This window comes from Symsagittifera roscoffensis, chromosome 5 (genome assembly GCF_963678635.1).
Source record: "Symsagittifera roscoffensis chromosome 5, txSymRosc1.1, whole genome shotgun sequence".
In the NCBI taxonomy this organism is placed as follows: Eukaryota; Metazoa; Xenacoelomorpha; order Acoela; family Convolutidae; genus Symsagittifera; species Symsagittifera roscoffensis.
Genome location: NC_087066.1, coordinates 47,880,786 through 47,894,376, shown reverse-complemented (window position 1 = coordinate 47,894,376; position 13,591 = coordinate 47,880,786). Strand labels below are relative to the sequence as shown.

Sequence of the window (13,591 nt, the reverse complement as noted above, 5' to 3'; positions counted from 1 at the left end):
TAAGTCGTGAAGACTTTCTATGTTCTGATTTGTCGATTTGATCTTGGGGTATTATTTGTTCTGTCATTTTTCTATTTTTTCTTTCTTTTTGAGATGTATTTTGATCTAGATATTTTGTATTGTTTTTTGTGGTGGTTGATTTTGTATTTTGATTTCCGAGGTGAATATCATTTTGTTCCTTTGTTATGTTTTCCGTATGTGGGTCATTTTGAATAACTTTTAAACCTGTAAAAGAATATAATTGAGTTAGTTCGCGGAGTGCGTATTCTTTTGGATAATAAGGTAATAGGTTATTTCGGTGTTGAACGATTTCTTTTTTGTCTGAGTCGGTGATTTTATATGTGACATCAGTGGGTTTTGCAATTAATTGGTATGGTCCTTTACGAAGGGGTTGTAACTTTTTTGAAATTCCTTTTTGAGTATTAAAATTGGGTATTAAAACAAATGTTCCAATTTTTAAATCAGAGGCTGGTGTAAAGCGTGAATTTATTTGTTCATTAATATTTTGCCTTTGTAACAACTTTTTTGTTACTTTTTGGTAAATTTCATTGTGTTTTTTATCTCTGTTTAAAATCCATTCGGTGTGTGTACCGGAGGCTAATTTAAGAATTTGTGGGTGATGAAAATGATCTTCATCGTGTGTATGTAATGGTAGGTTATAACAAATTGAGTCTTTATTTGGTTGACAATAACCTTGTGCGTTTTTGTGAGAGTTTGCTGTAAACATTATTGGTTTGCGTGGCTTTTGGTTAAAAACCATTTCATATGGTGACATTCCTAAAGTTGTCGTGATTTGTGAATTATATGCTAAGGGAAATAGTTTTACATCTGCTGACCATTCGGTATATCTTGTATCATTTCCATTGATGATACATCTGAGATATTCTTGTAATGAACGGTTCATACCTTCGACTAAGCCGTTTGTCCAAGGTGCGTGAGATGTACGTGGTTTGTTTTTACTGTTATATAAATGACATAGTGTGATGATTTCATTATTTATGAATTCTGTACCGTTGTCTGTAACTAAAATTTCTGGTAGTCCGAATTTTGCTATCCAGTGTTCATAAAGCGTTGTGTAAGCATAATAAGCGTTACAATGTGGTACTGGGTTAAGTGCTACATAATGTGTAAATGCGTCAACAATTACCATAATGTAGGAGTTTCCTTCGGATGAGGGTGAAATTGGTCCTTTGGTATCAAATGAGATACGATGATTAAAGTACAAACTTTGTCCTTTAAAATCTTGTTTTTGTGCTATTTGTTTTTGATTTGGGTAAGGTTTATTCAGTTGACATACTATACAGTCATTGCATAGTACTTTTATCCAAATTGGTGCATTTGGGAAATAAAAGTTTTGTATAAAATTTGAATATGTTTTCTCTGATCCAGAGTGTCCTTTAATATTTTGTGTATGTGAAATATTAAAAGCTATGAGAATCATACTTAAAGGGAGACAGGGAACTGTAGATTCATTTAGTTTGTATTCTAGAAGGTCTGTGTTTTCGTTAATTGTTGTATTATTGAATTTTCGAAAATATCGGAGGAGTGTTTTGTTTCCTAGAATAGTTGAATCTGCTTTGATAGGTTTAGTTTTATATTTGTGCCATGATTTCAGTTGTCGAATTACTGGGTCAAGGTTTTGATATTGTTTCAGTGTTGAAATTGTAATTGTTTCTATTGGGGGGACAAAAATGTTTTCAATTTCTAATTTAGATAAGGGTATTGTATCAAGTGGGTCATGGAGGTCAAAAACTTGATTTATTGTGTATTTTGAATCGTTTGTTTGTGGTCCTGATAAGTTTATTTTATCAGTTAAATTTTCTTTTTCAATTAGTGGAAAATGGTCTTTTTTAGGCAGGTGTTGTTTTATTCTTTTTTGTTGGGTGTTATTTTTTATCCATTGTGAATATGGGATTGGTTTAAGAGTTGATGTTCCAAGTAGATCAACTTCATAGTGATTATTTTGACAATCTAAATAAAGTGGGAAATGTTGTAACTTATTTATTTGTGATTGTTCAACGTCAGTTTTTACTGCATATTTGCATTCCAATCGGGGTGATGTTTCATTTTCTGCAAGGTAGAATTTTATATTTTTGGGTATTTCAACTGTGGTTTTACGTGTAAGTAATTCAGGTGGCGTATTTCGACTTAAGGTGTCTGGTAATGCAAGATTTTTTCCTGCGGTCCAAACTATATGTAAGTTTGGGAATTTCATTAAAATTAGTTGAAATCTATAAACTCGGTGGTTTGGATTAGACTTTTGTGTAAAAAGAAAGATGATTGGTTTATGGTCTGTGAATAGAACTGTGGGATGTTTTGATCCAAGTATCAGAAATTCATATTCTGTTAGTGTATATATTATGGCTGTACATTCTCTCATTAGAGTTGAGAGTCGTAGCTCTGCTTGAGTGAATAATCGAGAATTTGCTGATATGAGGTTCATTTTATTTGTACCATTATGTGATTGTAATAATGCTGCGCCGATGCCAAAGTTCGAAGCATCGCACATTGCATAAAATGGTTGATTTGAATCTGGAATTGTGTTTGAAATTTGTTCAGTTAGAAGTTTTTTAATTTCTTCAAATCGTGCTTGATGTTCTGTATTCCATTCAAAATTATTTTGTTGTCTAAGTATATTATAGAATGGTCGTAGATATAATTGCATTTTATAAACATATTTGCTTAAAAAGTTTAACATTCCAAGGAATTCTTGGATTTTCTTTTTATTTGTTGGTGGTTGGAGTTTTTGAATAGCGTCTATACGTGATTTCAATGGAGTGATTGTTTTTCTTTCTATATTATGTCCTAAGAATTTAACTTTTGTCAAAAAGAAGTGTGATTTATCGGGTGCGGCCTTCAGATTTTCGTTCTGAAGTATTTGGTGATATTGTTCTAAAACATTGAACATTTCCTCTTTTGTCTGTGATTGCATAAAAACATCGTCTAAATAGGTGATTGCGTTTTTCTTGAGTATTAGTGGTCGAAAAATTTTGCTCATAAAAGCTGAAAATGCTGCTGGTCCTATGGATATTCCATAGAATAAGCGATTGAATTCGTATTGTTGGTTTCCAATAACAAATTGTGTTAAACGTCGTGATTGTTCATCTAATGGCATTTGATTATATGCACTGTTCATATCGGCGGTGGCAAAGTATTTTCCGTTTATTTTTGTTAAAATAACTTGTATTGGTTCAATGGGCCAATTACACTTTGATTCATCTATGAGTGAGTTGAGGTATCTAGCATCGAGAACAATTTTTAATGATTCTCCTTTGGCTAGAATGATAACAGGGTTGATAAATGTGTTGCCTTTTGGTTGTTCTTCTTTGTTTACTGGTGATATAATGTTGTATTGTTCTAAAATGTCGAGTAATCTGTTCACTTTATCGTGTAAGTGAATTGGTACTTTACTTGCTCTTTGTTTTTTGAAAACTGCGTCTGGTTTTAATGGGAGATGTAGTGATGAGCTGATTTTGCCAACATCAAATTTGGATGTTGCATAGACTGATGAATATTTAATTAGCTGTTTGGCTAGTTTTTCAAATTCGTCTTGTGTTATTTGTGAATGTTGGAAATTAAACATTGTTAAAAATTTCTGTTGATTCTCTGTGTAGTTACTTATGTTGAATGTAGGTTTGAAATATGGGGTTTTTGTGAAATAATCCGTATTTCTGTTTTCGTTACTTATTATATTATTTTATAGATAATTCTTCATTAAGGATTGTGGATTGGCAAATATCTAGTAATTGGAGTATATTATTTACACGATATGCTTTTTCGTGTATTGGTGATATTGTAGCGTTGGTTTCGCAATAGCCTAAAAGTCCTAAAGGTAATGTTACTTGGTAAGGTGTATTGTTGTATACATGTAAGGAAATAATATCTGAATTCGAGTTTTTCAAATATTTTATTGATGAGATTGTGATTTTGAAAAACTTATGAATAGGTTTGAATTCAAAATTTGACATATAAAATTTTTGTTTGTTTTGTTTTTTATCATATTGGTGAACTTGTTTGATTGAAAAATTATAGATGTTTCCTGATAGTGGTTTCAAGTGTTTTCTTTGTTGGTTATATATTGGGTAAAATTTTGAAAAGAATGGTGGTTGTTTATTTAATCTTTGAAAAAATGTTAGGGATGTGTCTTTTGTTTTTGTATATTTATCTTTGATTAATATTTTACTATTCAAGATGTTGATTGTTGGTATGTATTTAGAGATAAATGGTATTCCAATGATATTGTGTTTAATATCAGTGATATGGAATATTTGTTTAAATGGTTTGGTTAAAATTTTGTTTTGCTCCATTGTTCTTGTGGGGAGAAGAAATAATTGAATTTTTCCGTAGTTTATTAATGTTGATCCTTGTGCTGTTGCTAGTTTGCTGGAGGTTTCAAGAGGTGTTAGCTTTGGGTGTAAGGTTTTTATTTCATTCCATGTGGGAATGTTTATTATATTTGATTCTGCTCCTGAATCAATTAAAAAATCAATTTCAAGATCTGGTGGTTGAAATTCTTTGCTTCTTGGACTTTCTAAAAGAAATGGTATTGTCCAAATTTTTTCTTTGGGTTGTTCTTTTTGTATGTTTTGATAGATGTGATTTGTATTCAAGCATTCTGTTTTTTCGTTCTCATTGGGTTGATTTGTAGTGTTAATTTCATTAGTTTTTTGTGTCGTCGGTGTGGAATGGATGGGTTCAATATAATAATTGTGAAGGAGTTCTGATTGATTCTCATATATGTGTGATGAAAAAAGTTGTTCATATATAACAGGTTCATAGTCATTTTCGACTTTTATCATATTGATGGAGAGAGTGTTTTCTGCATCGCTTTCTGAATCTGATGATCCACAGTTTATTTGATTGAGTTGTAACGTATCAGTTACTGTGTCATCAATACCTGGAGGGTCTGATGTTGTTTCTGGATTAGATTGTACTTGATTAATATGTCTTTGATGTTTAGGTGTACTACTTCTGTGGCGATTATTAGAATTATTATAGTTATTATTATTCCGGTGTGGTGATTGGGAATAATTTCTATAACGATTATTATAACTTGAGTGTCGATTTTGTGAATTATTTCGCGATCTATTTTGGTAATTATTGTTTGTTCTGTTATAGTTCGATCTATTATATGAATTATTCCTTGATTAATTGTTTGTGTAATTCTGGTTTCGGTTGTTTGAATAACTTCTATTCCGATTATTGGAGTAGTTTCTATTCCTATTGTATGATGAATTTCGTGATTGATTGTTTGGATAGTAATTATTTCTTGATTGGGAATTAGATCTAGAAACAAATCGTTGTGTATTTGAATTTGATCTGGAATAGTTATTTCGACTATTTGGTCTATTGTAGTGATTTTGTGATGAATTTTGCGTGTTTCTTCGTTCTGGTGATCTTCCTCTATAACTTGAGTTATATGGTGATTGATTTCTTGTATAATTTGTATTGTTCGGGAGTGGTTTTCCTGAACTGTTGTTGCTGTAGACTGTTTTGTTCGGTAGATTTTGATCTTTTTTCATATATTGATAGAATGATTTATTTGGTTCTTTATATTTTTGAGGTTTATTTTGATTGTCTTGCTGTTTTTGTCTACATTCAGAAATACTATGTCGTATCGTCGGCAATAATTACACCATTTTTTGAAAGATGGTTTGCCTTTAAAGTTTGGGTGTTTTTCGTAAATATTGAGTATTTCAGTGATTTTTTCAACGAGGTCTGTATCTGATTCCTGTATATTGTTTATATTTGTGGAAGCTGTTTCAATTCTGTTAACGTATTGTAATTTCAGATTTTCCGTTTCTTCGAGTTTCATCGTGATTTCTGCTTGTTCTAGTTTGTCTACTAGTTTTCGAAAATCTAAATCGGGTTCTCGAATTGAAGAAGGATGGGATGCTCTCTTTTTTATTGCTATTTTTCTTAATTGCGGTGTTAAGGTCATCATTAAGATTTCTGTCATCTTTGTGTTTTTATAGTCATGTGTATTTAATGAATATGCTTTTCGAACTAGTGTTTCGATTCGTACTGCTAATTGCTTGATGGTTTCGTTTGGTAATCTGCGAATTTCATTACATAAAACTCTTTGTTGTTGTTTGTTTCTTTCGGAGTCAAACATTTTTGAAAATTCTTGTGTAAACCTTTTCCAATTTGATTTTATTTCTATAGGCAATACTGAAAACCATTTTTGGGCTGCGCCATCTAAAGTTGTTTGTATCAAAGCTGTGCGTCGATGTATCCAGTTTTGATGTAGTGGCGTATTAATTGGTTCAGGTCCTATATTTAAAATTAAATTTGCTGTTACTGCATTTAAATAGTCTTCTACAGAATATTCAGGGTCTGTTCCTGTGAATACCATTAAAGGTTTATTTGATGTTATTGATGATCCACCCATAAGGTATGGATTCATTGTCATTTGTAATGATTCTGCTGCATTTGGCATTTGAGAAAAATTTGAAAGTTGATTTCTTGTTATTTCGTGTTGTTGAAGATAATATGGGAGTGGTATTTCATTTTGCATTTGTGTTGGTTGGTACGAGTTTGCAATCATTGGGTTTTGTTGCTGAATTGGTTGAAAAGATTGTGTATTAATTGGGTTTTGTTGCTGAATTGGTTGTTGATTTTGTGTATCTATTGGTTGTGGAGAAAAAATTCTATGATATGTATGTGGTTTCTGTATTCCTTGTCCACGATATTCTTGATTATAGGGTGCAAATATATCTGGTTGTAAGAAATCATCATCTGAGGATAAGTAATCCATTTGATAAGATGTTTGTTTTTTATTTTTATTTTGTTGAAAAAATGGATAGTTTTCACTACGATCCTGTGGAGGATGTAAATTTGTTTGGAAATTTACTGAATTAGGTGGTGCCATTGAGTTATCCCAGTTTCGAGATCTTGTATAATTACTAAAAATTTTTCGTGTTTGATAATTTGTTTTTGATGGATGTGTGTAATTATAATTATGGTCTGCAAAATTGTTTCTAGTGAACGTTTTGCGTGTTTTTGGCGGTATTGTCATGGGTCTGTATGTTTGGTAATCCATGTGTGAATATTTTGGGGCAACCAAAGGTTTAACGGTTGATTGTAAGGTTACCTGTGTTTGTGAAGGATTTGTATTTCTTGGTGTTGTTAAGTTTGGACGTATTGGTGAAATACTTTGTTGTGTAGTTGTTGTGTGTACGATTTCTTCATTTATGAAGTGTGATGGTGTCTGGATATCTTGTTGAGTAAGATTCCTAGTTCCATTGAGGTTTTCATTGTGTATGACTGTAGAGTTTAAACTATTATTTTGCATATCGGGTAAGAATGTATTATAGTTTAATGGTGTTGCATCAATGGTTAATGGTATTACTCTTACATAATCTCTTACATAAGATATCGTACTTATTGCTTGACTTGAGATTGATTGTGGGAAGTTTATGAATGCGGGATGAGACCATTCGGGGTCCCAAACATAGTCTGATTGTTCTGTGATGGCAGTATCATCATTTGAGTTTTGGGGTCTAAAATTTTTTCTTGCTTGTGAAATTAAATCAATATTATGTGTGAAATAATCTATTATGAACCATGCCAAAATTTTTTGTAAGTCGTGTTTTTTGTATGTTGGGAAACTTCATCTTTCGTGAAATTTTCTTTAATTATATTTAGAAAACTAGAGAGTAGTGTGATTTCATGTCGTACTCTTATATGTTTAGATGCTTCTGTCGGTGAGACATTTGTGATTGGGATTTCGTTTTCTAATATCGAGATATAACTATATATTATTGCAAAAACTTCATTGGTGAATATGGAGTTTGCTCTTTGTGAGTTATGATATTGGATGCTTTTTATATATTCTGAGAATACTTTTGAAAATTCTAAATCAAGGTCGTCTGTTTGAATTGTATATTTATTGTGATTCTGATTTGGTGAGTTGAATTCTATGGAGTAGATTCCGTATTGTTGTGTTAAGTTACATATATCTTTTAGATAGTGATCGATAATTTGTCTTTTGATTTTTACATCTGGGAACTCTGTTTTACATGGACTGATTCCGGGTTCAAACAAATTTAAGAGTAAATTTTTGCAAAATATATGCTGTCCTCTATCAGTGGTTGCATCTACGATAAAGGGGAAGATATCATCATCATCTGGACTTTCTTCACCTGGGGTGTGCGTTGAGCTCATTTTTTCGTTCGATGACTGTTAATATGTAATTATCAATGTGTCTAATTGGTTGATTCCAATTGTATAAATGTACTGGTTTGTGTTTATACTGCTTTTTTATTCTTCTTTTTCCTCTTTTTGATGAATTTGAAGTTGTTTCTGAGTCAGAGAAATATAATTGATCGTGAATTGGGCAATTTTTATCTATTGATTCTTGTAGTTTATAAAGTTCGTCTAAACTGTTGGTTTCTGATTCTGAAAATGCGTTTCGATTTTTTGAAAATCTTTTTCGTGTAATTTGTCTTTGTTTAGTTATTATTTTTCTCTTTAGTGTTTGTCGTTTTGTTCGAATGTATCCAACTGTTTGTGTATGAGGTGTGATTACAAGGTCGTATTTTTTGTTATCTATTTCACAATTGTGTAAAACGATTGTTTGTTTATTTCCTAGGTTTTTAAATGACATAAGGTTTAGGATGACGGGTGCAAAAGGTTGTTAAATGATTTCTATTTGCTTAAACTGTTAGTCCTTACGACTTTTTGTTAGCCTAACCTGGGTCTATTTGTTCAGGGTTGGGGAGAAAAGTATATCGATTCCGAAGAATGATTTTATACTTTCTCGTGGCTAGTATAAGCTAAGGTGTTAACTTACTTAATCTTACTTAAGGGTAGTGATTGTGTTCAGGGTTGGAGAATAGTAAATCGATCCACAAGGTTCAGGTATAATTAGAACGCGAGTAGTTCGTTGGATACTATTTTAAACTTACTAAGTCTAAGATTTATCCTGGGTCTGGTAAGAGGGGGGATCAAGTGAAGGATGAATAACCGAAGTTCTTCACTGTTTATCCTAATTTGAATGATTAGTTTTGTTCAAAAATTTCTATTAGTCCAGGGTTTTTAGAAAGGGTTGGATAGTGAATCGACGTTTGAGGTCGTTAGACACTAGTTAAATGGGTGGGGGAGAACAAAGTTGTTCTTTTTGATCCAAGGATAGGCCTTGATGATCAAGTTTTAAATTTAATTAAATAGAAAATGATTTAAGATCCAAGGATAGGCCTTGATGATCTGATTTTAAAATTAAGTGAATTTAAGTTTAAAATGATTTAAATTTGTGTAAAGAAAAGATTTAGTATTTTTATGATATTAGTGAGCTTATGAATGTATGAATGCTGTTATGTTTAGGTGATGAAGCTGGAACAACAGGATGATTTATAATTACTAACCATTTATTCTCATGCTACTAATTTTTATTTTGATTTTTCAATAAATATTTTTCAAACATGTTTTGTATATTACTGCAGAATTTAGGAAAACGATCTGAGATCTTTTTATCAATCGTTATTGTATATTAATAATTTTGTTTAGCGCCTGAAATGATTTTGAAGATTGACTTCAAAATTTTATGTTTGCAAATGAAAATCTAAATTCATTGCTAGTAGTATTCTAAATACAAAAGTTTGTTCTGGCTTTTGCCGAACTATCATATAACTATATGGTAAGTTTCTGCTTTGTCGTATGTCGTCTCTGGTTCGAGGTCTTCTTCCAATTCCGGGTAGTTCTGTTATCGTTCGGAATATTGGCTCTGATCTATTGAGTCGTAGAGACATTTCGATTAAATTATTGTCGTATAACATTTTGTAAATGTTTTGTCTAAATTCTAATCTATTATTGGTTAATTCTAAGCTATTAAGGTCTTGTTCGAGACTTATGGTCGCACCAGATGAGTTAGGACCGATGGGTATAACTCATAGAGTAATTTCGGATAGGGTACACCGTCTGCTCGTCACGCTATCTTATTTTCGGCCGGATAGATTCGTGCAACTTCTTAGTCTAATACCGATCCTAATCTTACTCTTATACTATCTAGTCTCAGGTTGTTTAACTAGTCTCTGCTAGGCTCAATAGATCTAGGGTATACTGGTTTATTGCGGCTGCTGAAGTACTCGGGAGAGTTCAACTAACTTCTAAGTTAAATTCAAATCTCTCTGGTGCTGAAATTACAAGTAATTTCAGCACTTACAAATAAGTGGATTGTTAGTCAGATGGATCATGATTGGTTAATATTAAATACTTTACATTGGTAAAATATCTAATTTATCCAATCATAGAATGTAGTTTAGATCAGGTTCCACTTCACAGTAATCGGTTACTTTTTTGCTCCGCGGAACACTCTAAAATATTGGAAAAGCGCTCTGTCGTAAAGTGCTCTGATATCAAAAACGTTATTGTATCTAGTGGGTACTATCATAATAAACATAACTTTAAATGTTTGTCAAGAAAAACTGGATTACCTTTCTAATATTTGTTTTACCGACGTGCATGTAGCGTAAGACAATATTTTTTTGTTTTTTTATTGCTCTCAGAATTTTTCTGTTTCAGACCAACGACAGTAGTCTAGTTGCAGCCAATTAAATAGAGTCGAATATCTTCAAAGTATATTGTTTATACTCGATCTGAAGCCATACGTCGAAAAAAAAACGCGTTTTGGTAAATTAGCTTTACTTGACAAACCACTCTGAATCTTGAGATTTGAACTCTTGTTCGACAATTCGCTCTGTTTCTATTGGACAGTGGGCAAAAGTGCGACCACTTTGAGCCAAATTATCTACAGGTCACGCCGACGAGTGTGCATGATTTTATATTTGCTAGTTTGTTTGAGAAAAACATAAATACCTGAATTTATTTTATATTTCGGTACCAAAAGCTGATGTTTGTAAGTTTTCGATAAGGTCCATTGCAAATTTTGCTCCCTTGAGTTTGAAGCCTTATTCTTATTAAGTCTCTGAAATCTGAAGCTTGCACATTGAAATCGACTCATTCGTGACTTCAGATTGCAAAATGAGTGACAAAGTGCCTCCACCAATTAAAAACATTCAGGTCAAATTCAAACAACTGTTCATCAACAATGAATTCGTAGACGCACAGAGCGGCAAGAAGTTTGAAGTCATCAACCCAGCAAATGGAGAAGTCGTTTGCCAGGTAGGAACCCATTCAGGCACTGTGCAACAGTGCCAAATTACAACATTGCCGAAAGTTGAAATAATCAACAGTGCCATAAGTTGTCAATTTTCTGCACTGTTGAACTATTTTCCATTTTCAGCACTGCTGTTTTTCGGCACTGTTAAACGCCTCTACAACCAAAAAATTGACCCAATTTTAACGGACTCCTTTTAGACTTTTTATTGAGTATAGATTTCTGGACGTCAAGCAGAAATCTTTTGTTTTTGGTGAAATCACAATAATTTTGTTCTAATATCATCGACGCAATGCTTCTTTTTGACAACTCAGAAAGACTGCTTTTGTGAGAAGTCATCAATTAGTTTTAGTGGATACTGTTTTTTTAGCTGACTCTCAATTATTTTTGTTTGAGATTTAGTTTTCGGAGGCTGGAGACCTGAGCAGCATGGCCTAAGGGCATAGCGTAAGGGCAATGTTAACAGAATGAAAACTATCATACTTCTAAACCCTTTCTATAATAGTCTGGCTATTAATCGGGCGACATCCACCAGTCAATTTTTTTAACAGTTCGTGTGGCTTTAGACTGATAAAAAAACATATCAGCCCTATTGCGTTATTGGTTTGTCGTTTTGCACTTATTCCGCTCCTGCTTTGGGTTCATTATGATCTTAGACTGGTTTCCCAATTTTTTATCAGGTCGCTGAAGGCGAAGAAGCCGACGTGAACATAGCCGTGAATGCGGCAGTAGCGGCCTTCGACCGCAAGTCTCCCTGGAGGAAAATGGACGCCTCAGATCGAGGACAGCTGTTGTACAAATTGGCAGACCTCATCGAGAAGCACCGTGTCGAACTTGCTACCCTGGAATCCCTGGATAATGGAAAGCCATACCATATTGCATACATGGCTGATTTGCACCTTTGCATCAAGTGTCTCAGGTACTATGCTGGATGGGCTGATAAAATCCAGGGGAAAGTTGTCCCAGTCGACGGAAACTTCCTGACTTATGTCAGACACGAGCCAGTAGGAGTGTGTGCCCAAATTATACCCTGGAACTTCCCGCTCCTGATGGCCTGTTGGAAACTTGGCCCAGCGTTGGCTACTGGTTGCACCGTTGTCATGAAACTTGCTGAACAAACTCCCTTCACTGCTCTTTTTGTTGCCAATCTGATAAAGGAAGCAGGCTTTCCAAAAGGTGTTGTGAACATGTTGACTGGATTCGGACCCGAATGCGGCGCTCCTCTCGCCAAGCACCCTAAGTGCGACAAGGTCGCATTCACTGGATCGACAGAAGTAGGAAAACTGATTCAAGGCTACGCCGCCGAAAACATGAAGCGGGTGACGCTCGAGTGCGGCGGAAAGTCGCCGGTGATTGTTCTCAAAGACTGTGACATTGACCAAGCCGTTGACATTTGCCACGTTGGGTTGTTTTTCAATCACGGTCAGTGTTGCACCGCTGGATCCAGAATCTTTGTCGAGGCTCCAATTTACGAACAATTCGTGAAAAAGGCAAAGGCGAAAGCTATGGGCATCAAACTCGGAAACCCGATGGAGAAAGGAACGGACCAGGGTCCACAAGTTGACAACGAGCAATTCGAAAAAATTCTCGATCTCATCGAGTCTGGGAAAAAAGAGGGCGCGAAGCTGGAAACGGGCGGAAAACGATTCGGTGACAAGGGATACTTCATTGAGCCGACTGTGTTTTCAAACGTGAAAGACGACATGCGAATTTCGAAAGAGGAAATTTTTGGACCAGTCATGTCGATTTTCAAATTCGAAGACCTTGACGAGGTTATTGACCGAGCGAATGAGACCATGTATGGTCTGGCAGCTGGCGTCATGACTAATGACCATAAGAGGGCCATTCAGATTTCAAATGATCTTCGCGCAGGAACAGTGTGGGTGAACTGCTACAATGTGTTTGACATCCGTGCACCCTTCGGCGGTTTCAAGATGTCGGGAGTCGGACGGGAATTGGGCGAGTATGCACTACAAAACTACACTGAAGTAAAAACTGTGTACAACGCTCTGTGATTGAATTCACGATGAAAAGGCGATACATCATTAAATATTGTCTAATGCCATAAATCTACATACTACTACTAATACTGAAAATAATGTAAAGATTTAAGTAATAATTTGCTTAAAATAGTAACAGATTTATTTTAAGTGAGGTAAATAGTTTCACAGAAACTTCATACAATTGATAACTAATCCTTATGGGGCTTTTATGTTCAGCTCAACAAACTCTCAGATCGTTAACAGCAAGAAGGAGAAAAAGAAAGAAACATTTTTTCCAACCCCTCTCTCCCCACTTGCTATGTAAAATATTAAGGGTGTGATTAGCGTCTCGTATTGTGATAATATAATTAATTTGCTGGTCTCAATTCATTTTGGAATGCATTAATTCGCTTCTTATGCGTGTCATAAGTGCGCATTATACCACACTTAAATTATCGCAAATTGAGCATATTAGCTATTTTCAAATGCCCTA

The 13,591-nt window shown here is 34.0% G+C and overlaps 1 protein-coding gene across 1 annotated transcript; it reads left to right on the top strand.

Moving 5' to 3' along the window:
• Positions 1-10,555: 10,555 nt before the first annotated feature.
• LOC134845636 (aldehyde dehydrogenase 1A1-like) lies at positions 10,556-13,317 on the top strand. The gene is made up of 2 exons (XM_063862647.1): positions 10,556-11,121; positions 11,797-13,317. The coding sequence occupies exons 1-2, from the start codon at positions 10,981-10,983 to the stop codon at positions 13,129-13,131; spliced, it is 1,476 nt and encodes a 491-aa protein (XP_063718717.1). The 5' UTR covers positions 10,556-10,980; the 3' UTR covers positions 13,132-13,317.
• The last annotated feature ends 274 nt before the right edge of the window (positions 13,318-13,591 follow it).